This window comes from Cyrtonyx montezumae, unplaced genomic scaffold (assembly GCF_038088225.1).
Source record: "Cyrtonyx montezumae isolate F1298 unplaced genomic scaffold, pur_monq_1.0 scaffold_3, whole genome shotgun sequence".
In the NCBI taxonomy this organism is placed as follows: Eukaryota; Metazoa; Chordata; class Aves; order Galliformes; family Odontophoridae; genus Cyrtonyx; species Cyrtonyx montezumae.
Window position 1 is genome coordinate 55,307,978 of NW_027072034.1, and position 27,311 is coordinate 55,335,288.

Consider the following 27,311-nt stretch of genomic DNA (forward strand, 5'->3'; position numbering starts at 1 on the left):
ACTCTGATTTATAGAGAGGATTACACTTAAGGGTTGATTTTGATGTAAATCTTCAAACCTTGAAGGGGAAGAGCCCCTCACTGGTATTTTGTTAGGAGGGGTAGCGATAAGCTTAACACAGCTGGTCCAACAGATAAATCAGTAAGGGAGGAGCACCTTTGGCGCCATGTGGTCCTTTTCCAGGGATTAGCTTCCCCAAGCTAAGTACCCCGAAAAGGGCCACTGGCCCCATCTCTTGGTGCATTCCAGGCTAATCTTCCAAGGTCTGTGTTAGTTTCACCCCTTGGTGTGAGGAATACGCTTTTTGTTACACAAGACTGGTGTTTGAAATGTAGATAAAGTTCTATCCTTCCACGTCTCACAAGGACATTTTACTCCTTTAAGTAACTTTGTATACCAATTGGAATTAATGCCAGTCTGAAGGTATTGTGTCAGCAGCTTTGACTTTTTATCTTTGACACGAATCACCTTTACATGTTTCACAGTGCCTAAAGGCGTTTTTATTCGCCGTAAATGACAAAACGCCCTCCCCTACCGCAGCCCCTCCCTCAGGGCAGTGGCGTAGTCACTTTCCCGCCCTCCTTCCCGCCCTCCGCCCTCCCATCCCCTTCCCGCCTGAGGGCTTATCTCTGCCCGTGGAAAGTTGCAGCTGAAGGCTGCGGTGCTTGGGGAGGTGATGGGTGAAAAAATAAAATCTGGTTTTTGTGTGGAGGTAGCGCGAGGGTCTGTGGTTTGCAGGGAGGTACGGCCCCGCGTTTCAAAGCTCGGTGGTGGGTTTTGTGTGGGTTTGGCCTCTGGGAGCAAACTGTGTGGTTTTTTACGGCTGTGCCGTGCTTTGCTTTGTAATTTTGGACGTTAGTGAACTGTGTTTCTGGCTTTCCTGTCTGACTGGAAGCGTTTATCTGGTGCTCCTCTGTGAATGCTTTTGATACTAAAAGGAGTTGCTTTTCTGTGTACTGTATTGTGGAGGGGCTTGATCATGCTAACTTTCCCATAAAGGCTTCCTAAATGCAACTGCAAGTTAAGAACCTTCCTCCATCTTTTTATTGACAGTTAGTAGAGTTAATTCCAGTTGCTGGTAGCTAGCAGAGTTCCTCAGGAGTCAGTGCTGTGGCCAGCCCCATTTCCTATCTTTACTGATGATCTGGATGAGGGAATTCAGTGCATCCTCAATAAGTTTGCAGATGCTACCAAGCTGGGAGGGAATGTGGATCTGCTAGAGGGTAGGAAGACCCTATGGAGTAACGTGGACAGGCTGGATCAGTGGGATGAGGCTCAACAAGGCCAACTGCTGGGTCCTGCACTTTGGCCACAATAACCTCAAGCAATACTGCAGTGTTGGGCAGAGTGGCTGGAAGACTTCTCAGGAAAAAGATCTGGGAATGTTACTTGACAGCCACCTGAACATGAGCCTGCTGTGTGCCCAGGTGGCCAAGAAGACCAGTGGCATCCTAAATTGTATCAGAAATAGTGCAGCCAGAAGGAGCAGGGAGGTGATGACCCCCCTGTACCCAGCTCTGGTGAGGTCATAACTTAAGTACTGTATTCAGTTTTGGGACCCTCAGCTACAGGAAAAACATTGAAGCCCTGGTACGTGCCCAGAGAAGGGCAATGAAGCTGTGAGTGGTCTGGAGCACAAGTCTGATGGGGAGTGGCTGTGGGAATTAGGATTATTCAGTCTGGAGGAGGCTCAAGGGAGATCTTACTGCTCTCTACAGCCACCTGAAAGGAGGATGTGGTGAGATGGGGCTCTTCTCCCAGATAATAGTGACAGGACAAGGGGGAATGGCTTCAAACTTGTGCCAGGAGAGGTTCAGGTTGGATATTAGGAGCAATTTCTTCTCAGAAAGAGCAGTGAGGCAGTAGCACAGGCTGCCTAGGGAGGTGGTGCAGTCACTGTCCCTGAAGATGTTCAAGGAAAGGGTATTTGCGGTATTGAGGGCCATGGTTAGCAAGCATGGTAATGATGGATTTATGGTTGGAGTAGGTGATCTTAGTGGACTTTTCCAACCTTAATGAATCTGTGATTCCATAATGACCTCAGTTTATCTCGTGACTGGACTTGAGATGGCTGTCGGGATGGCTTTGTGCCTTTAGGCACTGTTTTCTTTTATTCTCTAGTACACTTATCTGTCTGAAAGAAGGTGATACAGTATATAAAGTGTCTCAATTTCTGAGATCTGCATCATTCCCTACAATTTAAACTGCTTGGAAATGTCATTTTTGCTTTGTGAAAGTATACTAGATCATTAATGATTTACAAAAAGCAAGCTAAGCCTTCTGTGTCAGTGTGTAGCATCTTTAAGATGCAGCAATGTGCATACCAAAATACATCAGAAACTGGAGTTTGATAGTTTATTATTCAGTAAATCTTGGTATCATTTTAGGATCAATACACATTCTTTTGGACTGTGGAATTGAAGTTATTTCTTAGCAGTAGCTTGGCACCAGAAGGAATGAGTGAATATATTTCATAGAATCATTTTAGTTAGAAGGGAACTTTAAAGGTCATCTAGTCAAGCTCCCCTGCAATGAACAGGGGCGCCCACATCTACTTCAGGTTGCTCAGAGTCTGATCTAGACTGACCTTGAGCATCTCAAGAGATGGGGCATCCACCCCTTTTTCTTGTGTTGATTTGGGATTGAATTACTTTTATGTGGGATTGGATTACAAATAGTTTTTGCTTCTCACAAAAAGTGAATTATTCTGAAAACAAACAAATTTATTTAGATGACCAAGGATCTTGCAAATATTTGAGTTAATTAAAAAATGGAATTACGTGTATGTTTTACAACAGTTTCTAAACAGTAGCTTTGCATATATATAGTTGTTCACATTTTCAGACATGCAAATGTTAATTCTTACAGTATTCTGAAATACACTGCACACATTTTAGGTGAAAAAACAGATGTGAAGAGATGATATGATTTACTTTAGGCCAGAGTGGCAAAAATTAGATTACACTCATAGACTTTCTGTCCCAGTGACTCGTTTTAAATTATTACTCGATAGTTCTCTTAAAATAAAGTTATGAATTTCTGAATTGATGTAGTGCAGAACAACATTGTTGAGAGGAAGGACGCAAGCAGAAGAGTACTTCAAAGCAGTAACAGTGTTGTTTTGTGGGATTCTTGTTTGTTCTTATGTTGGTGGTTGTTTTCTTTTGTTGTTTGTTTTCCATTTCAGAAGGATGAAATCAATGAGGACTTTGTCCAAGTAAGAAGGAGGGATTTGGAAAGGCTGACAACTGAGGTTATGCAATTGCAGGATTTCTTACCCAAGATACTTGATGGTGATATTGTGTGGATGATCCAGCAAGTGGATGCTATTGAATCAAGTGAGTGGTGTCATGTTGTAAACTGAGATAGTTTCTGCCAACTACTCAGATCGAGCTGTTTTGCCCACTGTATGGGAACTGTTGAATCAGGGCCTGAAGCACTGCTGGATCAGCTGAGGTGAGCACTGAGTCAGCCGCAGGAGCACAGGTGAAGGCAATGCACTGTGTGACCGGAAGGGGTGCAGTCTGACTCCACCTCTCCCAGACCCCATTTAAGGGCTGACCACCACTGGGGAAGGATCTCCTGTTGGCGAGAGTCCCTTGTATCCTGGACTGTTGCCTTAAACATTCAGCATTCTCACCCTGTCACATCCTTCTTTTATGTAATTTTATCGGTGGTCAGCTGCAGAATCTCTCTTATGCTCCTTGTGCCAGGCATCAGGGAGACCTATCAGAGCATTCTAGCTGCAGTTTTGTGTTATTGATGCATTGATATCAAGACTTTCTTCCAGATGTTTTGCTGGCTTGCCATTACTCTGTAGGCACTTTGGAGGAATCCCTGAAATAAATCTGTAAATTATCTTGTCTCCTTTGTGGAGATGTACACTTTTCTTCCAGTTAATGTTGTGGCTTGATTACTTGCAGGCTTCTGCTACTGTTTTCCTCTGCAGCTGGACGTGTTAAGTGGTGGTGATTTTTACTACTCTATTCTGCTCTCACATCTGTAGTGACAGCAACATGGAATAAGGTACACTGAAAGGAAGCTGTCGAACATGTAGCTCACAAAAAATGAGATGTCACAAGAACCCCATTGCAGCTGTTGGCAGTCCTCAGTCTTAAAATAGTGAGCTGTCTGGTGCTGGTCTCTAAGTAAGATCTATGGATGTTGGTGTGTAAAACTTCAAGGACTCTCCTGGCAGCTGCTTGAGGTGATTTTCCACGTGACTGTCACAGAGGCCTGTGGCTGATTTGTACATCTCTAGGCTTTCAGCATCTACCACAGTTTTCTAGCTAGTGTAAACATAAATTGGTTTATAATCTGGGCTTTAGTCAGAAACTTTAAACACCTCTTGTTGTTCAGTTGTGAGACTGATGTCTCGAATAGCTTCAAGAAGCTCTGAAATTGCTGTATTACTTGAATAACTAGGTCAATAGGATACCTATTTGCTATGGGAGTATCCCACTGGTGGTATCCGAGATCTGAACTAGCAACAGTGCAACTGACACTACATTTGTGCTGCTGTTGTAGTTTTCACTAAGGCTTTTGCTGGCATAATTTTTGTTTCAAAAGAAAGGTCCATTTTCTTCTTACTGCCCTATTCAGAAAGAGCGTTTGGCTCCGGGAACTTAAGAAAAACAGATTCAGCAAGGTTTCTGAATTATTATACACCTATTCAGTGAGATTTAGCCCACTGTATTTAACACTGATCTAGTGTTTGGATCAGTAGAATTGAAATCCCATCACTTGTTGGCATTCATTGTAATTGTATTCAGTTCTCTGCTTTCGAGAGCTTTGAGTGTAGACTTCTCTTCCAGAAAATAGCCTAGTGTGACCTATAGCAAGGAGGAGAATGAGCCCACTAGAATTGTATGCCTTTTCTTTTGTCATACCCAGTGCCTCCTTCTGCTTCTGAGTATGCTGTTGCTCTCAGGGAAAAATGTCACTTCTTCCCAGCATCATATTTACTGTTACAGTGATAGTGTTATCTATTCTCTGTTTGTATAGGGACTCATTTTGTATTTTTTGCTCATCCAGGTTGATAGTGAGTACTACTTCTTCATTGTTCAAGGTAGACAGTCTGAACCTCAGGATTTTAGTCCCAGGATGGAAGGAGCTTTCTTATCAAGGATTTGGGACTTGCAGACAGTGGAAGAATCTGTCAGGTTTCCTCTGTGTGTTCAGGACTGCAGTTTGCAGGGATTGAGCAGAACAGCTGTGGTGTTTAATGTCAGAAAAATATCTAGTGCTCATTCAACTGCTATATGTGGAGGAAATGTCAAGTGTTGGGACTAGTACATCCAACTTGAATTCACTTCAGACTACACCTGGAAGATTTGACTGGATGCAACGAGTGGAGATTCCAGGAATGAGACATAGCTGGAAGTAGGTCTGTTTTCATCAACTTACAGTACTACCTTTTTTTTTTTTTCCTTCCCTTATAGGATGGGCCTAATGTTAGTTTCCTTTGACATAAGCCATCACAATACCTTAGAGGTTAATACTTCACCTTCAATCTGGAGGTCCTCAAAAGACAGCATGTAGTGCTTTATTTACAGACAATAGTTAATACCATTCCTTTTCTCCTGCCTCGGTCTTGGTTGCAGGAAGAATAACAGTGAGGTGTGCAGCATTTTCCTGTGTCTCCTGTCACTGCCAATATATACTCAGATAGAGAGCTTGGAGTTGGTTTCACTGGGTGTGCCTACCTGGCAAGGATGAGGAGGTTCTTGGTCTGCCACTGATAGGCAGAGTATGCCCATGTCAGACTTGATATGTCTTTATGTCATGGAATCATAGAACATTCTGAGTTGGAAGGGACCAGTAAGGATCATCAAGTTGAGCTCCTGGCTCCACACGGGAGCACTCAAAAATCAGACCGTATGTCTGAAAGCACTGTCTCTTCTTGAACTCTGGCAGATGCTTAAGATCCACATTCACAAAGTAAGAGATATGTGGGACTGGACTCTGTGGAGGGAGGGAACATTTCATATAACTAACTTGAATAGTTCCTCAAGAGCTTAATTAATCCATCCCCCAGTTCATCTTTATTAGTTTCCTTTGAGCTGTAGGTTGAAAAGAATTGAAAAGAAATAAGTGTGCTAAGCTATAAACAACATTCCTGATCAAGGATGTGGTGCTTCAAGTGGTCATAGCTTATTTTTAAGCTTGCAAAATTTAGCATAGATAATGTTTGGATGTTACTTTCTGAAACTGCATAAATGTATTTCCTCTTTTTCCATGATGAAACTGAATTGTTGGAACCGTGTTTTTTTGAAGTAAAATATATTCAATATATATAAATGCAATAATTGTTCAAAAAATGCTTCAAAGTTTTTTTTTCTTAAACAGACATGAGTATCTTGTAATATTTGCAATATAAGAATGTAATTGCTGTTTAATTCTTGGTATTTTTTATATTATTTAATTATCATTGAATACATTATTGAAGTGAAGTAGAAAATAGCGTAATATTTGAAACTTGATTTCTGACCTGCAGCTGAATTGCAGTGTGAAATGCACATATAGTATGCAGTGTGACAAGTCAGATTCAATTTCACAGGAGTGGTTGGTAAACTGGGTTGTCACTGGCAAATGGCTTCTAATGCTTTATAAATGTTAATTTAAAATATTTGAGGTAGTGGCATAGCATTCCTATTATCCACACGATTTGTGCATTCTACATTGAAACAATCACTTTTGAATGACCTTGGTGTTCTTTTTCTTAGATTTTTACTTATTTCCTGTATTTCCCTGTTTTAAATCGGAAGCCTCATACGTGTAGGGCTGTTTCTTAAGACCTGTTAACACGTGGCAAGATGCTAAATACGAATTCAGCCACTAGGAGGTGGTCTAACACAAGCAGATGTATAGCATCTCTCAAACACATCACTTAGTGGATTTGTTTTTCTTCAGTGCAAGCCAGTTGGCTGTAACTTATTATTTCATTTATCTAATTTATTCTGTCACAGGCATGGAGAAAAAGGAGGAGGAAATAGAGCAGCTGAAAATGGATTGTGAGCACTTCAGAGCCCGCCTGGAAGCAGCCCAGGCAGATTGCATGAGGGAGAAGAAGGTATACCTGCTGTCAGTGCAGTGATATCTGTATGGCTTAAGTTTTGAGAACAAAAGTGGGAGCAAGTGGTTTTCCATGTTCGTGTCACAAAAAAACATCATCAGCATGGAAAGCAGGCTGGGGTTTCTATTTGTGTGGTCAGGTGATATGTAAATCACTTACTTAAAGTTTGATTTTTTTTTTTCTGAGGCTTTGGTGTTTCTAGATCAAAAAGGTTAATGTTGTAACTAGATAAAATATAATTCAACATGATACCCAAGCAGTATTTGATACCAATAAGTGGACAGCTAACAGTCTCCTATGTACATACATAACTCTTACGTAGATGTGTGGATCTCTCTAGCTTCCTTGTTGTGTGAGTTGCAGTTGTATGGGGCATTTTGATGAGGCTCTTTCTGGTCTTTGTAATGTTTAAAATTACCCACTAGCTCTTTATAAATACATAGTAACATGCTGAAGCATTGGGTGTTGGGCAGGATTGTGGTGTAACTGGCATTGAAAAAGTGTTTTACAAAATCCACTCTTTACAATTCAATGCAACTGTAATATATTTTCAGAGAGGAAAACAGGAGAGTGTGAGCAATGATGATGCTGGCTTCTCATTTATTTTTTTTTTAAGCTGTGTATCTGTGTTTAGCTTTAAGATCTTTCACAAAGCACCTATTGATCCAATTGCCAAACGCAGCTGTGAGTTGAGATGGAATTACAGGGCTTCTTTTGCTATGTCAATGCTGTATTTAGTGATTATAAGAGGGAAATTCTTAACTGTGGAGGAATAACAAAGACCATGGTCTCTCAGACTGCAGGTATTAGAGTCCAGAAGACTTCACAGAAGATTACGTAGATTGGTGGTTAATTTTTGAGAGGGAGTTGTGAAGCAGTGGTGGTTATTTGCTTTAAAAACTCATTTCCTTGGAACTGTGAATTTAGCAGAAGCTTGTTTTGTTGGGTTTCTGCAATTAGGATCTGCCAGGTGGAGAGCTGGACAAAGACAGACAAGTCTACAGAAGTTAGAAATAAGTGAAAAGTTGAGACAAGTCTGTGTGGACAAGTCATTCTGGTGTGAGGTTTGGTATGAATGTAGTAGCTGTCTGGATGAAAGCTCACACGGTGGGATAGCTGTCTGTTTGGGTACTTTTCTATCTGCTGGGATAGCTATTGCAGTTTTGCTGTGCTGAGTTGTTTAGGCATCCAGGTTGAAATCTCAATAGGATTTAATAGTGTTGCTGCTTCGGATAAAAGGAGGGACCCACCTTTTGTACACATTAATGTTAAAAAATAATGAATGGAAAGTGACTTAGGTCAGTGATTTCTTTTGGTTGAAACTTCTAGTTGAAGCATGGGTACTTAACTAAGAGTTATGGATGTTTTGGTGTTCCTGATCAAAGCTCTTCATATCTTTGCTGTTGTGCAATATATACCAGTTGTCTAAATGGCTCCTGTTGCTCGTTACAGAATTATATTTGAGTGGACAGTGTTTATGTATATTATGAAATCCATTAGCTCTTTGGGGATGAAAGAAGATGGTGTACGTATGTGTGATATTTTATCACACTAATAACTTTGCATGGTGCTTTAAATTTGCTTGCTGTTCTATGTATCCTTGTGTATAGTTCCAGAATTATTTTTACATATATATTTTCTGAAGGAAAAGGAAATGATTCACTGAAATGAATGTTAAAAGTGCCTTATTCTGGCGGTGCCCTTTTCTGAGGGGACCACAAATAAACATTCTGTTTTCCAAAGCTGCTTTGCAATGCTGCATTGCTGATGAGGGAATTGTACTGCTTCCTGAACCTGCACAAAACTTGAAGTGCACGTGTTGTTCTTGGCTAATGCCTCCTTTGTCTGTCTTTTTGTAGTTAGTTGCTTAAGCGCTGCTGTATTCTTGTGTCTTGACCATTTCCTGAAGGTGGTGGTGTTGCATAGCACAGTGATTGTTTCATGATGTGAACTCTCAGGAGTATCTCTCAGGTTGTTTGCTTTTGCAGGCTCCATTTATCTTCCTGGCTCCTGAATGTTCTGTTTTGTTATACTTGCTTCATACCTTTGTTCTGATATTGTTTTTGATCTATGCACAACTGTGGTGTTCCCTGTTGTGGCTTTGCATCCTTGTTGGGGAATCTAGCTATGTGGTAATGGCAGAGCTTTGTCTTGCTATTTAGCGTTAGCATCCCCATGCAAAATGCCAATAAAATCATTAAAATATACATTTATCTATGGACAGTACAGGGGAAAGAAAGATAGGGATAATATAGGAGATGGACAGGAAGATGCTTGTAGACATTTTGTTGATGCACGTGGTGGCAGAGTAGTTGAGAATTCCAGCAGTGAGTTATGTAAAAGATAAAATTTGTCGAACTCACCTGAAACTGATCAAAGAATTAAGAAAGGAGACAATTTTCCTGATGCTTTATGCCTAGGGAATCAGCAGCAAGGTTCAGTCTTTTGCATGTATTAAGCCATAAGGTGAGGGAAACTATGGAAAGAAAATATGTGCTTCAGTCTGCTTGATACATTTCATTTGAACGTTCTAAATAGTTCTCTGTGTGTTCCATTTGCAGCATGATAAAGCAATTCAGTTCTGACTGTCATATATGATACAGGGGGCTAGACAGGTGATTGATGATAAGCAGACAAACAACCTTGTACTGGTTGATTCTACGTTATGTATTTTCAGTCGACTTTTCTTTCCAAACTGAAAGCCTCTAAAATGGCAAGATATGTACTTTAAAGTCTTGATGGGAGTGCATAATTGAAGGTTGTGCTGTGTTTACTTACTTTGCAAATTGACATAGAAAAGATACCTTCTCATTCCCCCACTTCATCCTGATAACCAGATAAAAAGGGAAGAGTGGGCTGAGGAGAATAATTTCCATGCTGAATCTGAAAATCACATGCCCCCCAAATGGACAGAGTGAGATCCTTCCGTTATTTTGTCATCATGTGATGTGTGGTTCTCTCTTAATCTGAGTTAATATTAGTTTTCTTGACAGGCCTTTATCTTTTCCTGCAGCACTAATACCACCCTTCAGCATTACCAGAGTTCCCACCCAGCTGACATACTGTGGGATCCCAATCTCCATCTCACTGCCAGCACTAGCTCAAGGTTGAGAAATGCAGCAGTTTTGCTATACCTGTGGCAGTTTGTGGGAAGCCAGTGAGACGTAGAATCATACGTAATCTTGTTACATCTTTTGGCCAGCTTCCTGTCTTACTGGAAAGAAGTACTGACAGTTTGAAACTGAGTCCTGCTTGTGTTGAATTGCTCTGTTCTTTCTTCAACTCCATGGCAAGGACCACTGAGCACCTCACTCAGCTGTTGGATACACAATGGAGTATGGGCTTTTCTGGACCTAAGTAGGAAAGACACTCCCAAACTTCAGGCTTGTTTTTCTAGGGGCTCTTTTTTTGCCACTGCTTTTCAGGATTATGCCAATTGAATTAACTTGGAAGAACCAACAGGGGTAGGCAGCAACTACCACATTAGTGGAGGCAGCAAGGTTTGAAAAAAAAAAAAAAAAAGAACCCTCCCTTTCTGTAAGATGTTTCCCTTTATCTTTTGTAAAGTGGCTGGAAAGGCTGTCTTCTGATGCAGAAATCTCTTCCCTCTCTGAGATACACAGCTATTTCCTTAGGATGAGTAGACTTCCCTATCAGACTTCTCTAGGTGCCGCTCAGTCTCAGTGGGTCACTTGGCCTGCCCCTGTGGAGTGGCTTCTGGTTACTGTCAGCCTAAGTGATATGCTTACTACTTGGATATAGCTCAGGAGACAGAGTTTATACTCAGTGCTGTGAATTTGCAACCCCCCCACACACCATTCCATATGTATGACTGTGATGTTTCTTTCTCTGTCCTGTAGCCTAGAAATATTTGGGCTGATGTGAAGTGCAACCCAAATTTCTTCATGTCATTTCAGGAGAAGCTAGATCTCCAGCAACACCTGCGTGAGGCCAAGCAGCAGCTCCTGCAGCAAGCAGAGTATTGCACAGAAATGGGTGCAGCTGTATGTACCTTGTTGTGGGGTGTATCTAACAATGAGGAAGCTGTTAAAGCCATTCTAAGAGGAGTAAGTATGGCAGGTGAATACTTACAGGTGGTAATGTTGGTAGATGTTTGAAATTAGTACCTCGCTTTGTTACACATTTTAACATAGGAATGTATTTCAAAGATTAATTGGACAACAAAGATGTTTCCTGATTCAGATCTTCTTTAGGAAACATTCATATTCTTGTAAGAAGAGCAGGAGATATTAAGTGCTATGCAGTAATTACATTTTATGTTAGCACGTAAGGGTTACCTGTTGTCTGCAACACACAGTTAAACTGGAAGCAAGGCTACAGCTAGCATAATGTGAATATCTTTGAATATCAGAAGGAAAAAAACAATACAGCAAACAAGCAGCAATTCTCATGCCAGCAGAAGGCTTGGAGGAGCTGTTTCCATGGGAGGAGGACACGTTCATCGATTCATTACTCCTTTGAATCTTCACCTCAATACAGTCCTTGTGCTGACTTGATATTTGCATAAGTCCTGGAAGTTCAGAGAGCTTAGCTGTTTCAAGTTTAGTGAATCTTAGTAAATCTTCAGTGTTAAAGATGAACAAGTAGCTTACTGAAAACAACAGAAAGAAAACAAACAACAACAAAAACCACACAAAAACCCATCAACTGTAGACAGTGTTAATATTAAAACTAAGATAATTTCACTGCACCCAATGGAATTAGGAGGAATCAGAAGAACTAGCCTGATAAAATATAATTTTGGTCCTCTCAAAGCCAATATGAGAGAGAGGTGTACTGAAGGTGAGTAAACTGATGTCACAGTTTCTTCTGACTTGATTTTTCAGCAACGTGGTATCTTGGAGTGACACCTTTTGAGCATTTAAGATTCAAGATACAAAAAACTGATAGCTACGGGTGAGCTTTGTAGTACCCGTTTACCTATAAAACCACATTCTATATTTTCAGGACAGTTTATAACTGTATGAGGTGATAATCATTCAGTGACTAACCATTGTCATTTGGCTTGTGAAGTGGTATTGAAAGGGCACACTTCCCACAAACAAAACACTAGCAGTGCTGTATATGACCTTTTTCTAGAAAGTGAGAGTAGAATTAGTAGAAGCTTTGTTGAAAACAGTCTTCATTATAAAAATTAAATGACATTAAGTAAAAGCTAAATTGATACACTGACAATTTGTGTCAAAAGCCTAACTATGAGGATACCATACTTTTATTTCTAAGTTTATTTGAAATTCAGAGTATTTCTGCTGTAGTAATTCCTAGCAGTCATTAGAGCCCACTGAACTGCTGCATTTCTGGTGAGGGTCAAAGGAACATGTTTGAGCATAATTTTCTTTAAGTGGTGCATGTAAAACGATAAGAAAGGTGACTGGATTTGCAGTAAGATTACTGTGAAATACATGAATAGATTGCATGGCATTGTATCAACCACAGATTACAACTGGCAGTGAGTCAGGTAATTAAAAGACGATGGAGAATTGTCATACAGAGTTGTTGGTTTGGGTTATTTTTGGACAAGCTGTGCTGCTCGTAGCACCTTCTCAGGGGAGGATGCTATGAACTACAAAAATGTATAAGAACATGAAGAGCACTTTCAAACTATTGCTCATATTTAAGTGTGTGGGGAAGGGTGGCATCAATTCAAAATAACTTCATGCCTTAGGGAACAATGCTCAGCTTTTTCAATCACTGCACAGATATAGAAGGAGCTCTTTTATACAGCTCTGTAATGTAGATTGACTGATATGATATTTGTGACTAATAAAGCACTCATGTTGATGCGGGTTGGGCAAGTCAAGACTCGAGCAGCAAAATTCAAGTGAAATATGAATAGCTTGCATGGTGGTGGGGGAGAAATGCCTTGTGTTTCTGCTGATGCTTAATGTTCCCAGAAAGAACCTAAAGAAACATCCAGAGCAGCAGCATGGGAGACAGTGTTCAAGTACACCTACCTGCATGTGCCAAGGACAAAGTAAATTAACTTCCTTGAGGTTGTTTGAGATGTCTTTCAAAAAGCTTCAGATGGATATTTGCAGCACAGGGCTTTAATGTGGAAACAGAAACATAACGTTTACTTTCAGAATAACATCAAGGTTTACTTCAATGTAAGAAATTTTGGATGCCACAAAGTCATCTGCTACTCCAGTTATCTGCAGGGGTGAAAAATGGCGTTGTATTTTATGGCAGCACTTCTGTGTGTTAACTGATGAACTTCTCATTGAGAGGTTACATGGAATGCAAAGACCTTCCTGCACCATTTGAGCTCAAGCACGTTAATGGCTGCTCTCAGACCTGTCCTTATCTCAGTGTCTGTGGGTGAGAGATTCTTCAGTTCTGTAAAAACACTGTCAAGCTAATTAGAGGCTGTGCAGAGTATATCACGCTCCCTATTTATAAACCTGACTGATCTCTGCTTCCTCATCTGGGACCTCGCCACTAGTGAAGTAGTGTTGAGAAAGAAGGCTCAGCACTGAGGACACCAGTGGCACCTCAAGGGACTGGCAAATTATTATGCCTGGTTTCTGATTTCCTCAGTGCTCTTTTACTACTACTCTTCCATAATGTTCTTGTATGAATACGCTCTTTTATACTAGCTTACACTAGTCTGCAATAATAAGTTTTCTTCCTTCATTTTCTCTTGTATCCTTTGTTGCTTAAGCTATAGTCACTGCTTATGTTAAAATGACCATCTCTGAGAAACATTGTCCATACAAGTATATAAGGGACATGCAGTGCAAGCAGGGAGTGTACTTTTTTCCCCTTCTCTTTCCCCATAACACCTTCATTTCTGTTATTCTGGGACTGCAGTTTCGTTTGTGAAGAAAGAGAGCACTTGCTTACCCTGTCTTCTAAACTTCACTGTTAGAGTCATCCCACAGGAACTGTGCTGCATTCCTCACAAAATGCATCTTTGATGTGGTCCATGTGCAGCAGCGGAGAAAGGAATGAATGATATTGGTAGATCTTAAGTATTGTGAGGACAGTAGTTTTGATAAAATACTGAATTTTTCAGTCACTTTGCAAAATGAGTCAAAGTTGAGCAATTTCACAAAGCCATGGGAGTTGTAGGCGCTTTCTTGAACTGTTTGGCTTTTTTACTGAGTTGCTGCAGGAAGCAACAAGGTTTCAGTTCTCATGAAATGACTTGTAGAATTATTAAGCACACCAGGAAACCTGCACTTTCTGTTATGCTATTTTGATCGAAAGAACAGAATCCTCCATGGGAAATAGTGCTTCAGCAATGTTTTACAGGTCAGCATTTATTAATAAGAAGAAACCGTTCTTTCAGTTGCTCTCTGTGGGTTCTGCCTGCACCTCTGACCATGCTCTTTGATCTGCTCTGAGCTTTGTACTGGATGGTTTGTTCTTCAACTGAGACACCCCCAAAATGGAGTGGTATTCCAGCTGAGATCTTGTGCTGCATAGAGGAAATTGCATAACATGATTATGAGCTGTGCTCCTGTTTGCTCATTCTGGAGTGATTGTCTTTCCTATGTGACATTGGCTTAAATTCGACCTGTGACCCACAGGAGACCTTTATTTCCTTTTCTAAAGAGCTACCCAGCAAGTTGTCCTTCATCTTATACTGAGCAGTACATTAATCCTTTTATTAGTATCCAATCAGATCCTACTTCTCTGTGAGCATTTCTTTGATTTTCTTAGGAAATTCATGTCAAGTCACTAAGATAGGCAGCTGTCGTCACTTTTTTGGCAAAAGTGGCTGTAGTTGAGGTGAATATGAAATGCCTTGCAGCTGCTGCAAAGCAAAGAGATAATGACCTCAGTTTTGAGAATAAGCATATTGCTTGATACATATTATTTAGATTTTAGGAGGTAATTATACAATAATAGTTTTATAAATGTAGTATTGAGTCATTACCTGTGTTCTCCTGCGATGACGGTTCAAAATGTTAGAGAATTACTGCTTAGTGTTTACCTGTTACTTTAGGCTGTTTTATGAGGTGACTGGATGCTTTAATAAGTTTGCAGTTTGTCCAGTTCTATTGTAGCATCTAATAATCATAATTGCTTTAGTGTGGATAATCTTTTTTTTTTTCCTTCACGCTTGCAGAGAAAAGCAGCAAGATTTTTTGCTATCACTGCACAGACTATGGAGAGCTTTGTGAAGTCATTAAGTGAAGATGTGAAACAGCAGGATTTGGATTCTGATGAAAATCAGTTTGTGTTAGCGTTGGCAGGAATTGTAACAAGTAAGTTAATGTTATCTCTTAAAATAGCATTCCACATTTATTGGGAATTTCTTTATTGCCCTGTATGTACTGCCACAGTTGCAGCTTTTTGAAGTCAAGTATTTAGTCAGTGTTGGTATCTTGGGTGACTTCTAATCTTATAAAGTTCTAGCAGGTTTTTTTTAATTGTCAACTCTGTGAGGAATTGAACTTTCTGTGTAACACAGTTAAGTAAGTGATGTGTAAAATCCATTCCGTTCTGAGATTTCTTAATACTTCTGGTCAATTTGAAGTAAAGCAAGTACTCTTTTTACTGGTCATCTGCATTCACTTTGCTTTGTAAATGTCAAGCAGTGTACTGTCTGAATCACAGATAATGCTCATGTCTTTGAGATGTTCTAGCTGCAGATGATGCAACCATCTTAAGGTACGTGTTCAGCATTTTGAAGTTGTGTAAGAATTTTGTTATTAGATGGATTCTGTCTTTGCCATCTGCTAGATCCCCAATTCCATGGTCCTAAGAGAAGTTAATAAACATTACTTCCACACTAAATATTTATTTTTAGAGGTAGAGAATAGGTAGAAGTCACAGAACTGAAGGGAGCCACAGTATGGCTGCCCTTGACTTGGAAGGCTATTAGAAATGAAGATATGTCAACTGAAGCAGTGCAGCTGTCAAAATGGCTGTCAGTGTCACAATGATGTGATGCAAAGCAGCTGAAACAATGGCTGTTTGTACAGTAAGTGAATCTTACATTAGTGGCTTCTCTGAACGTGTGATTTTAGGTGATGGTGTGCCATTAAAGAAATAAGAAGTGTATGTGGCACGTTGTACCGCTGTACCAACTAAAGGTGGGATCAAATTCTAGAAGCATAGCAAAAGTGAAGTCAGAAGAAATAAAGTGTTTAATGGCCTATGTGGGGGAGGATGACAGTGTTCTGCCTGCAGAGGAATCAGCATGGTGGAATGGAATCTTACCTCACTGAAGCTGATCTTTTCCAGTGAATTAAGTAATGCCAAGATTTTTGACTTCATAATTTAGGAAAGGGGCTGCTGAAACATTGAGTATAACAAAGGATGCAGACATACAAACGATGTAGAAGGTACAAGTGTAATCCTTCTAGTACTACATTGCAGAAGGATAGCTGGATCACAAAGTGCTAAGTATTCAGATGTCAGAGAACAACAGAAGTTCTCAGTGCAGTCTTAACCCAGCTTGGCATGACTACACATTGTGGTAGCAATCCTTAATTATGTGCCATGTCCATTGAACATCTGCTTAATTCTGAGCTTTAAAGGTCTTTTAAATTGAATAAAACGGACATTCATGGCAGAGGGAAACTGAAGGTACATGGAGGAACTTTGTCATGCAGCACGTCCCAAAATTTGCCTTGAGTGGGAGGCCAGGGATCTGAGTTCTGCCACTCATTACACTCATGGTACGTCACTCATACGGAGGGGGCTTGAAAGTCCAGGTTGCTGGTAGATGTCTTGCACATAAGGATTTCCTGAGACTAGCATAAGGGAAAATATTTGAGGAAAATCTGTTTTAGAGCAGTAGTCATTGGAAATGTTTTTGCCATTTGGTTTGTGCATGAATAATGCAGTGCCTGCAGAGAACTAGGAACGGAACTTCGAGTAGACTTTTATGTGTATTTCAGCTGTGTAATGTGCCAGGCGTATTGGAGTGAGTGTCTGTAAAACAATCTGCAATCCTGTTAGTGCAAATCAGAACCTGTGATGATCGGCTTTGATTCATTCCCATGTTACTTGCAGATGTCAGGTTAGAGGTGCTTGAATCCAACCTTTTGTTTCATGATTGTGTTACTCCTAGGATGTGGGCCACTCTCAATAAACACTGGAATTATCGAAGTAGAATTGTGAGGGAGTTCAATCAGTATCATTTGCTGCTTCAGTATTTTATCTGTAGATGGATATAGTTTTCAGTTTACAATTCAATAGTTCATTCATCACAGCTGACATTTTTGTTTACTCATACTCGTAATTAACAAAAACTTTTGCTTGAAATGTGAATTTTATGGTGATATTTTGTGTTTTCTCACAGATGTGGCTGCACTGGCATGTGGCCGTGAGTTCTTGGTTAGTTCAAGTCGTGACTTATTGGACACAATGATGCACCTCCTGGGAGAGATGAAGCCCGGACTCTGTACAAAGTTTAAAGTGTATGATGACTTTTTTTTTTCTTTCACATGAAGTACATTACATTTCAATGTAGATCAGTGATTACAGCAGCGTGCCACTCCTTTTCTGGAGGCAAGGCAAGGGTTGGAAGACTTTTCACAGAAGTGTTCCTTGCAGATAGACTAGGCTTGGCTGCAAGGCTGGCTTTATCCAGGTTTTGTGTCCTTTTAAAGTCTCTTAAGCATTGTAATACTGCTCATCTACCTGAGGAGGGGCTCATGGTTTGAGGGTCAGATAAGGAAGGTGTGAGGCCAAGCTTTAAAATAGAGGTAAGAGTGGGAAGTATGGATTTATGGATTCACATTTTTTTCTCTTCCACTGTGAAGAACACCTTCTGCAAAGTATTACATGCTTAAGTGAAAAAAGTGCTCTGCTAAGAGCAAAACTTAGATTATTTAATGCCACCTTAGTAGCCAGAGGCACTGTGCAATTGTGCTTGTAATAGGAATTGTAAAAGGAATTTCATGACAAAGACTTGAAAGAAAAGCCCATGTTACACCCTTCAGCCATAGGAAAAGTTGTACTTATCAGGTGGTGGAGAAACTAAAGAAGTTGTTAGCTGTCTTTCTCACACCTTTTACAAGCTGGGAATATATGACCTTAGCAAGCAAATTGCCGTGGTTTATCATGTACTTATTCTTTTACTATGCAGTGGGTAGTAGCCTGATACATCTGGTTAGTTTTTTCTTTAAGATGGTTTAAGCTAATGTGTGTGGTTTTGTTTTTCTGGCTGGATAGGGAGTGCATGACACACAAGTTAGCTATCACAGCTCAGCTCACAAACAGCAACCTTGTCAGCCACAATAACCTGATTGTATTTCTATGCACGCACTTAAGCAGCTTGTACATTATGAGTATGAAATCAGGCTTGGTCTTAAATTTGGATAGGTTTTATCTTGCTTAACCTCAGCTATCTGAAGCCTGGTGGTCAAGTATCTGGTGGCTTTCTGTGCTTCTTCCCACCTTCAATGGAAAGAGACAGGGCTCTAAGATTCAGCCTGTGATGGGAGAGAATGAGCTGCCCTCTGAGGATGCTTGCCTTTACCTGCAGGGTAGTGAAGAGCAAGCTGAACAGCCTGTGCTGTATGTAGTAGTTAGATACTTAGGGGTCAGTTATTTCCTGTGTTTCCCAAGCATTGGCTTTGAAGGTCAGCCACAAAACAAGCTAGTTAGCACTTGCAGCACTGTTTTTCTGTAAGGCTCCAACTAAAAGATTCAACATAAGAAAGAAAACGTAGTTTGTGCCTTTGTGTATTTAGGGAAAAAGATACTAAGAGAGGACCTCAGCAGTTGAAAAAATAAAGGATTTTCTTTTATGGGGAGGAGGGAAAGTGTTCCTAAACATACTCAAGATTTTAAGCAAATGAGCAGCTATGGTGCAAGATGTGATTTTTGTACATTTCAGGTTGTATTAATGTAGTTTGGTAATGCAATTGGATTTGAAGGCCCTCCTTTCAAAATGATGTTTTGTCTTAATTATATTTCAAAGTCTGCCAGAAGAATTGCATGTGATGCTGTGAACATAGTGGCCATACAGCAGTACAAATACAATACACATGAAATACAAATAAAATGCAAGTAATCAATCCCACGAAGCAGTTAGGGGTTCAATAGGGACAGCCTCTTGGGATAATAAATAGAGTGAAGCCTAAAAAAGAGCTTGCAAAGAAACATTTAGATGTGCTGAGGGACATAGTCTAGTGGGGAAATGGTGGTGGTAGGTGGATGATTGGACTGGGTGATCTTGGAGGTCTTTTCCAACCATGGTGATTTTACAGTTCTACAATTTAAAGAGAAATTTTAAGAATATGTCATGTTAGTTTGAGTCTGATGCTATGATTGTTGATGTTCTACAGAGCTAGCAATACTTATTTCTCTTGATTAAATAAATAAATGAATGCAGTATTATGATATTAGAGCAAATGCCAGAAATGAGATTTTTCTTATGGCCTTATGGAGTTGAGGGATCCTAATATGCTCAAATGTTGTAGTACAAAGTGTTTCTCCATGTTAGGGTTCAGCATCCCTGGTCAGGTTTCCTTTTTGTCTGCAACGCCCCTCCGTGTCTTATTGGTGTTCAGTTCCTTAAACTTGACCTCTTCATCCTCCCTTCTGGGGATTTTCTACTCTCTCAGCCTGGCAAAGAAATTATTTTTGGAGGTTGTCTCTCTGTTGTTAAAGTTTTGGAGGTCGTCTCCATTTTTAAATTGTTCTCTGCGTGTAAGATTTCCTCATCTCAGATAATCAACATTTTCTCAGGCAGACAGTTGGAAGAACTCCCTGTCATAAGGAACAGAAGGCAGTACAAAATGAAATGCAGTCATGAGATAGATATATTAACAAAAATCATTGTGAATTTCAAAAGTTATGTATAGGCAAACTATGGAATCGTCATAAATTACATTAATACACACACACTCTATATAGACATACAGACTTTTTTCAGCTCTATCTCATAAATGAAAATGTCCATCACTTTGGAAAGGCAGTGTATTTCTCTCAAAATGTCACACTATATTACATGGAAAGAAATAATCGACTTAACGTTTAGGCAATAAAAACCAAAATGTGGCTTCGTGTTTTCAAGGGTGTGTTTGTCCTTTGCTCAGTTTTGTTGCTTTAACATTCATCTCTTTAGCTTTTGTTTTCAAAAATATTTTTCTTTACTGTGGGACAAATCAAGGGAGTCTGTGTCTTAATTCTGCACGCAGCAGTACTGAATGCTAAGTAAACTGGATGGAGGAGTTCTTTTCTCTCTCTCTTTTAGTTTCCTGTGAGTAGCAACATATAAATAAAACATTTACAGGAGAAGTTTACAATTATTCTGGCAATACTACCCTGTCTGTAGAACTAAAACTTCTGTGTGAGCCCTGGGACTAAAATCTCATGACCTTCTTTGCCTTTCTGAAATAGCAGTGGTGTGAAAGATTTTAGATGACATTCCTATTGACTTCGATCAACATTAGTGATTATTAGGTGTAAACTTATCATTTTAAAATTGTCAATTAACATAGTAAATTATAGTAAAATTGTCAGTAAACGTTTACACAATTGTTTATTGCTATGAGTAAATTGTTAGTAATCTTCAGCTTTGCTCATGTAGCACTTGAAAGCAGCCTCTAATGGTACTTCACTTTATGTACTAATCCCACCTTAAGCAAAAGGAAAGGGACTTTAGCAGTGCTTTTAGCTGTAGATTTTAAAGCACTGACAGACACAATAGTAATACACAATGTTAATTATCTTGGAATTGCCTATAAGGTGCATATGTAAAAAAAAAAAAAAACAAAAAAAACTTTTCACACTGTCAAAAAGCAGAAAATACTGTCTATAATGTCATGCTGTGTGTCAGGTTTCCTTCAATAAGAATACGGATTACAAAAAGTACTTACTAGAATGAGCGAGTACTAGTGATGAAACTGGTATGAAGGGTCTGGAAAAGTTTGTGTTGTGCTCATGTGAGTATGTTTAATTAGTCATAATATGCTGCTATGGGATTAGGCCTTTACCACTGGTTTGTGGGATGGGCTAGGTCCTGTTGTGACACTGCAAACCACAATACTTTCCTGGATCACCACCACCACTCAGTCTCTTTTGTCTGCACATAGCAAACAAGTAAAAGAAAAATACAAAGATAGCAGAAACAAATTGACGTGAAGAGATACCAACTGTAAATGTCAAAGAGATTAATGATGAAAAGAAATTGTCAAGACGTATTAGCACTTTCCATTGTAAGGTATTGTTTTTTGATCATTTTAATTCTGGCTGATTATGTGTAATTAGGACTGTGATCCTGTGTCGGGGCTTGGATTCTGGAATGCATTAAGAGCTGCAGGAGCCATATGAAAAGGAGCATGTGGGCTTTACAGCTGCAAATTCAATTCCACAGCACCTCTCAGTGCTTACCGATGACCAGTGATGCAGTAGATTTAATAATCTATTGCTCTTGTTTCTAATTACTTAAGCACCTAAGCGATCAAACTCATAGCAGTGCAGCAGTTAATGTAGCTTACACCTCTTCTTTGCAGACTAGGCTCAGTTATGTTGCTTTCCTTTCCTGCTATATGAAGATGTGCATGGAGACTGTAGGAAATTCTGATGATGGCAGACTAACTTAAGCCATGTTCTTTTAAGAATGGGATGTGAGATGTGAAGGCTGTTAGGAGTAACGTTATTTCCCTCTTATTTGGGAATGGTGCCAGTAGGATAACAGGAAGCTTTGTCACAGTCATGAGAGATAGCAGCAGCCAAGCTGACCCCAGAATGGAGCAGAGAATTCCAACCTGCTGCTGTTTCTCTGTAATTGTTTTATGTGAAACTCAGTATGATGTTCTGAGTGTGGGTATTGTGATGTGTTCTGTAAATGTTACAGGAGCTGTGTTCATTCATCTTCTCTTTTCATTGTCCAGAACATTGGCTTACATGTTGTCATCTTTGAAAAATAAATAGGAATTAATAGTATCCACCATAACATGTCTAAAAGTGCACTCCAGTCACTGCGCAGCTTTTAAGATGTTGTGCACAAAAGATAGGATAGAAGAACATTGCTGGAAGGGTGAAAGGATATGTAAAACAACTTCTGACTACAGAGTTTTTACAGGCACATCAGGGTCATTTTGTCTGGAAGACAGTAGTTCAGCAGTGGTCTGATTTTGAAAGTGGCTGAGCATTATTCTTCACTGAGAAGGCAGTGATGCACTGGCACAGCTGCCTGGGGAAGCTGTGGTGCCCCATCCCTGGAGGCACTCAAGGCCAGGTTGGATGGGGCCCTGGGCAGCCTGAGCTGGTGCATGGTGTCCCTGTCCATGGCAGGGGGGGTGTTCTGTGTCTTACAGCATCACATCAGCATTGATGTAGCTGAGGCTGGGGTGGTGGGTACCTGTAGTCAGTCTCACCTTTCCTGATGATTTTCAGATCTTTCAAGTTCCTGATCATACTGAAGCTTCTCATGTTTGCAGTAACTTAACTGGGAGCCATCTTGAGAGAAACTTATGGGATCAGCAGGCTGGAGTCATCCTTTTCACATACAGAGATTTGGTCTGACAAATTTGGTTTTCTCCGTAGAGAAGTTGAGAGTAGTTTAATGTGCAACTCGTTTTCTATGCAGCCCCAAAAGATGACTAGTGTACATCATTAATTAGGGAACTGATAAATAAAAACAGTTTTTAGAACCTTCTGAAAACATAGCTGAAATGAACGGTGTGTATTTTTATTATGTGGTTTACACACTGAAGTGCAGTGTGACTGTGAAGAACAGCAGTCTTGGTTTCAGTTTGCCAGGTGTCACGTTAGATGTTTTTCAGTTCCCAATTAAGTAAATTCCTTTTAGCTGCAAGACTGTAGGCGGTCTTTGTTACACAGAAGACAGTATATGGGTTCTGTCCTTTGTCAACCTGAATGACCATAATAAAAGACGAAAAGAAATCACCTTCTAGGATAAAGGAAAAAAGGCTTTGAGGTTGTCCAAATGTCATTTGGAACAAGTTTTGAAGAGGTGTGGGTGAGAGTAGCATTTGGTCTCTGCTTTCCTGTGTTGATTTATGCTAAGAGCACAGTTTATGGCCAAATTGAAGTCTGATGCTGTTGACTTAAAGCAAACAAACAAAAAAAAGAAGCCAGATGTCTTTCCACTGGTGAATTGGACCTAATCAATCAGGATTACTGAAGGCAGAATAAATAGAAAAGCCTGTGATGACATTTTAAGAGATGAGCAGTCTTGTTTTTTCACAGCAGGGTCTCCATTTTCAGGCCAGCAACATCCGGTTGGATGAGGCCTTGTGCTACCTGATCTAGTGGTTGGTAACCCTGTCTACAGCAGGGGGGAGGTTGGATGATCTTTGGAGTCCTTTCCAACCCAAGCTGTTCTGTGATTCTGTGTGTGATCACGCTGCCCTTTACCTGTGGCAGAAGGCAGCAGTCCAGCCTGGGAGGAAGCATGCTAAGCTGCGTTGTGACTACTTATCCTTCCCTTTTTGTAAGTGCTTCTGTAGGTGTAGTCACTTCCCAATAAAAGGAGAGAGAATGCATTGGTTCTTACTGTGCATTAGCCATGTATTGCATCTGTTCTCATCTTCTGTAGAAATAGGATACTTCAAAGAGGATGGCATGAGCTGTGTGTCTGTGTTTCAGCTGGCTGAAGGATCAGTGTACACAAGGCCTGCGTTGCACAACCAGTGGAGCACATCCTTTGACGTTGTTTCTAGTACTCAGCCTATGGCCCTTCTTTTTTCTGTTTCCTGATGGCCCTTTTACTTGTCAGAGCAAGCAGCTGATCTCAAATTATGTTGTGCCCAGCGCAGATTGTCACTATAAACCTATTGTATGGTTATATGAGTGTGTAAAGCCAGATCTTGCTTTTGTGTGTTTCATATAAGGCATCTCGTGGAGTTTGATGAGCCTTCTGAAAGGTTCATTTTTCTATGTATATTTCTACAGGAGTGAAATATGTGATCCTACTGTAGAAACAAGGTTTTGAACTGCACTGTTTATATAGCATTTGACACTTGTTTTTGTTATCAAAGTATAAATGATGAGGTGATGCTTTAGCATCAATACGTAACAAGCCTAAGTAGCAAGAGATAACAAAAGATGCAAAAGAAATTTAAAAAAAATCATAAGTTCATAAGTTCATAAGTTCATAAGTTCATAAGGTTGGAAAGGACCTATAAGATCATCTAGTCCAACCATCCTCCTATCACTATCTCTACCCAACTACTAAATTAAGTCCTTTAGCACCTCATCTAAACGCTTCTTGAACAGCGCTAGGGATGGTGCCTCAACCACCTCCCTAGGCAGGCCATTCCAGTGCCTGACCACTCTTTCAGAAAAGAAATGCTTCCTGAGGTCTAATCTAAATCTTCCCTGGCGCAACTTGTGGCCATTCCCTCTCGTCCTGTCATTACTTATCAGGGAGAAGAGGCCTACCCCCTCCTCACCACAACCCCCCTTCAGGAAGTGGTAGAGTGCAATAAGGTCTCCTCTGAGCCTCCTCTTCTCCAGACTAAACAATCCCAGCTCCCTCAGCCGCTCCTCATAAGACTTGTTATCACAATATCACTTATTTTTCTTTCAATTTTAGGCTAATGCTAATGTCACTTTACAATGTGAGTATCAACTTGAAAGGCTTGAAGTACATCAGTGAAAGTCCAGGTTTTATTCCTTTGCTTTGGTGGCTCTTGAATGGTAAGTTGCTCAAAGAACCTTGTAAATTGTGGCTTTGGGAACTGTAGATTGGGAATATTACAAATACAAAATAGACAAGTATATGCATAACCTGATTGTGTAAAGCTTTTGTCAGATTAAAAGTAAACAACAAAGACAAGTAAAGGGAGGAGGTATGCATTTCCCACAACATTTCTGGTACTGCATGTAATACTCCATGAATACAAAAATTTACAGGTGATATTAAAAACAAAGAATGGTGAAATGTTGTGAAGTGCATTAGAAAAGCCACCTGTATTTTTATATACCAGCTTTAAAACCTGAGTGAAACTAAGATCACTGAAATATAACAAGAGAAGATGTAACAGTGTTCTGAGACATTTGAGAGAAATGCTCTTTGAGGGGCCTCAGATCCCTGCGTAGGAGCCAGCTGAGACTGATGTTACATTGGAACTTGGCTTGCAGCTGTGAGCACTGCTTGTAAGGGACAGTAAGGACTGCAATAACTACAGAGCCATGACACTGTCCTGCATATGAACTGCTGCTGGAGTTTGCTCTGTCTTGGGTTTCTGAGGTTATTGTGGCTTGTCCGTGCGAACATGCTGGTGTTCATGTCATAGTATCAGGGAGGTTAGTTGTCTTGGCACTCTGCACTGCTGTGCAAAACCCTGCTGCAATACAAGAAGTAAATACAAAAGGTGGCTGAAGTGGCAGAGGTTGCATCTGCTTTTTCAAGGAACTAAATTCACACTAAAGTTTTTGAAAAGCTTTGACATCGGCTTGTAAACTGGAAATCTATTGCATTTCCCAGAGTTCCCTCAACTATTTTAAGGGAAATTTAGGTAGTCGTGCTTTTCACTGAGGAACTTAAAGCTTTTCGCTTCCGTAGGCTCCTCTGTGATCTCAGAAAATGAAGCAATCCTTGTAATGCTGTTGAAAAACACCTGCCTGATTTTACAGGTTTTTAATGTCACTTGAGAAAAATTATGTTCTCAGAGAGTACTCAGTGCATATCATCCTTCGTTCTGCTGTATGTAGAAGTTGAACAGATGCTAGTTTAGATTTTCATTTTCTTCATGTTTGGCTAATACACATAAGCTTTGCTCTAGTAAAACAAGCAAACAACAAAAAAGAAACCAACCAAAACCCTCAAAAGCCTTGTCTAATTGTGAGTTCCCTAGTGTGCCTTTCTAACTGTCGTGATAAGAGAAAGAAGCTAATCTTGTTTGATGTGGTCTTTTGTTTGAAGGAGGCTCCTAGGTGATGCAAGAGGATGAAACAGGGCACAGTTACGAGTAGTGGCAATAAGAAATGGAAAGGCTACTTTACATTTTGAAAGTGTTAGTCTTGTGTGGCTGGGTTGTGGATGGAAAAGATGGGCATGAATAATTCCTTTGTTTTGATAATAAATTTCTCCAGCTACAGCAAAGGAGGAAGATGCTCTGATAACCCACATTTGCTGGTTCAGATTTTTTACTTCAGAGGAAGTCTGCTTACTGTCAAGGGAGGTGGCTGACTAGTTTGTATATCGGGTGAGAGGTTGGATCCAAGATCCAGTCTTATTCTAGTCATTTTGTATGAGATCTCTGTCGTCTTCTTCCCATTCAATCATTTGAATGTTTCCAGAAGTCAGAAGCTTTCTCACACACTTGCTTCTCTACTGTTTCTGCAGCCAGGATTTTCACCTTCTGCTGTCCTTGATTGGATTATAAACATCTGGAGTTGCTGCATCATCAAGTCAATTTTTTTCCATGCAAGAGAATTGAACAAATACAGTCTGGTGTCAGGGTGTCCCATATATGCTGCTGTCCTACAGGAAGCTTCTTCAAAGATTGTTTTGGCTAAGGCCTGAGAGATGATTCAGCTTTCCACAGTTCTCTAGGTTTTTATCAGTACTCTCACTAAGAGAGTCCTCTGAAAGCATCCTCTGACTTTTTTTTTTAATTTTCAGAGAATCATCCTGTTTTCTGTCACCAAACTACAAGTGTCCATGATCTCAGACTATACATCAAGGCCATTTTTCTTCCATTTGTTTGTATAGAGCTGATAAATCCCTCAAGTCCTTTCTCAGAATTTTCAACCACTTCCCAATCTTCCTGTCTCCCAAGGAAAAATGTCCTTCTCATTAAGTGAAAAAGAGGGCAAACACACATGATAACTTCATTCTCTTTATTCTCTCTTGCTATATCTAAAGCAAAGAGTGGTTTGATTCAGATTGTCTGGTAGACTTTTTTTAAATACGTCATGACATTGGGCACATGGATGGTAAGAGAAAGGAGGCAAACCTGATAATGATTCCTATTGTTAACAACAAAGGGGTTTTGTCTATTCTACTGTCTTCAAAAAGTTTGGATGGTGCAGTACATCTTCACATGCACTAAAATTCTTAATAGCACCTTCTGCTGGAGGCTATACTGAGAACAGGAGAAAAGCAAATGCTTGACACGCTTTTTGAAGGTAGTGCAGAATTGTGTGGCCTTAGCGTTGTATGACATAGGCTATTCTTTTCCTCTTTCCACCCCTCCCCTGCCTTTTTAAGTACTGCTTCAAAGGTGGGACATCCTTTAATAAGCAACAGTGATATTTGAAGAAAATAGTCCCATAGCTATGTAGCTGTTGTATTCTTGCGTAGCTATCACCTATTCCTACCTATGTCTTC

At 40.1% G+C, this 27,311-nt stretch overlaps 1 protein-coding gene across 2 annotated transcripts in view; it reads left to right on the top strand.

Annotated features, from left to right (window-relative positions):
- The first annotated feature begins 609 nt into the window (after positions 1–609).
- HSF2BP (heat shock transcription factor 2 binding protein) overlaps positions 610–27,311 on the top strand; it is a 32,214-nt gene continuing 5,512 nt past the window's right edge. Inside the window, exons 1-7 of one of the 2 annotated variants that reach the window (XM_065744018.1) lie at positions 610–742; positions 3,188–3,338; positions 6,969–7,072; positions 10,993–11,142; positions 15,171–15,309; positions 17,355–17,472; positions 24,570–24,673. In XM_065744018.1, the coding sequence (XP_065600090.1) occupies positions 677–742; positions 3,188–3,338; positions 6,969–7,072; positions 10,993–11,142; positions 15,171–15,309; positions 17,355–17,472; positions 24,570–24,673 (832 nt within the window). In that variant the 5' untranslated portion in view covers positions 610–676. The remainder of the gene's footprint in view (positions 743–3,187; positions 3,339–6,968; positions 7,073–10,992; positions 11,143–15,170; positions 15,310–17,354; positions 17,473–24,569; positions 24,674–27,311) is intronic. The other variant, XM_065744019.1, reaches the window with a different exon arrangement.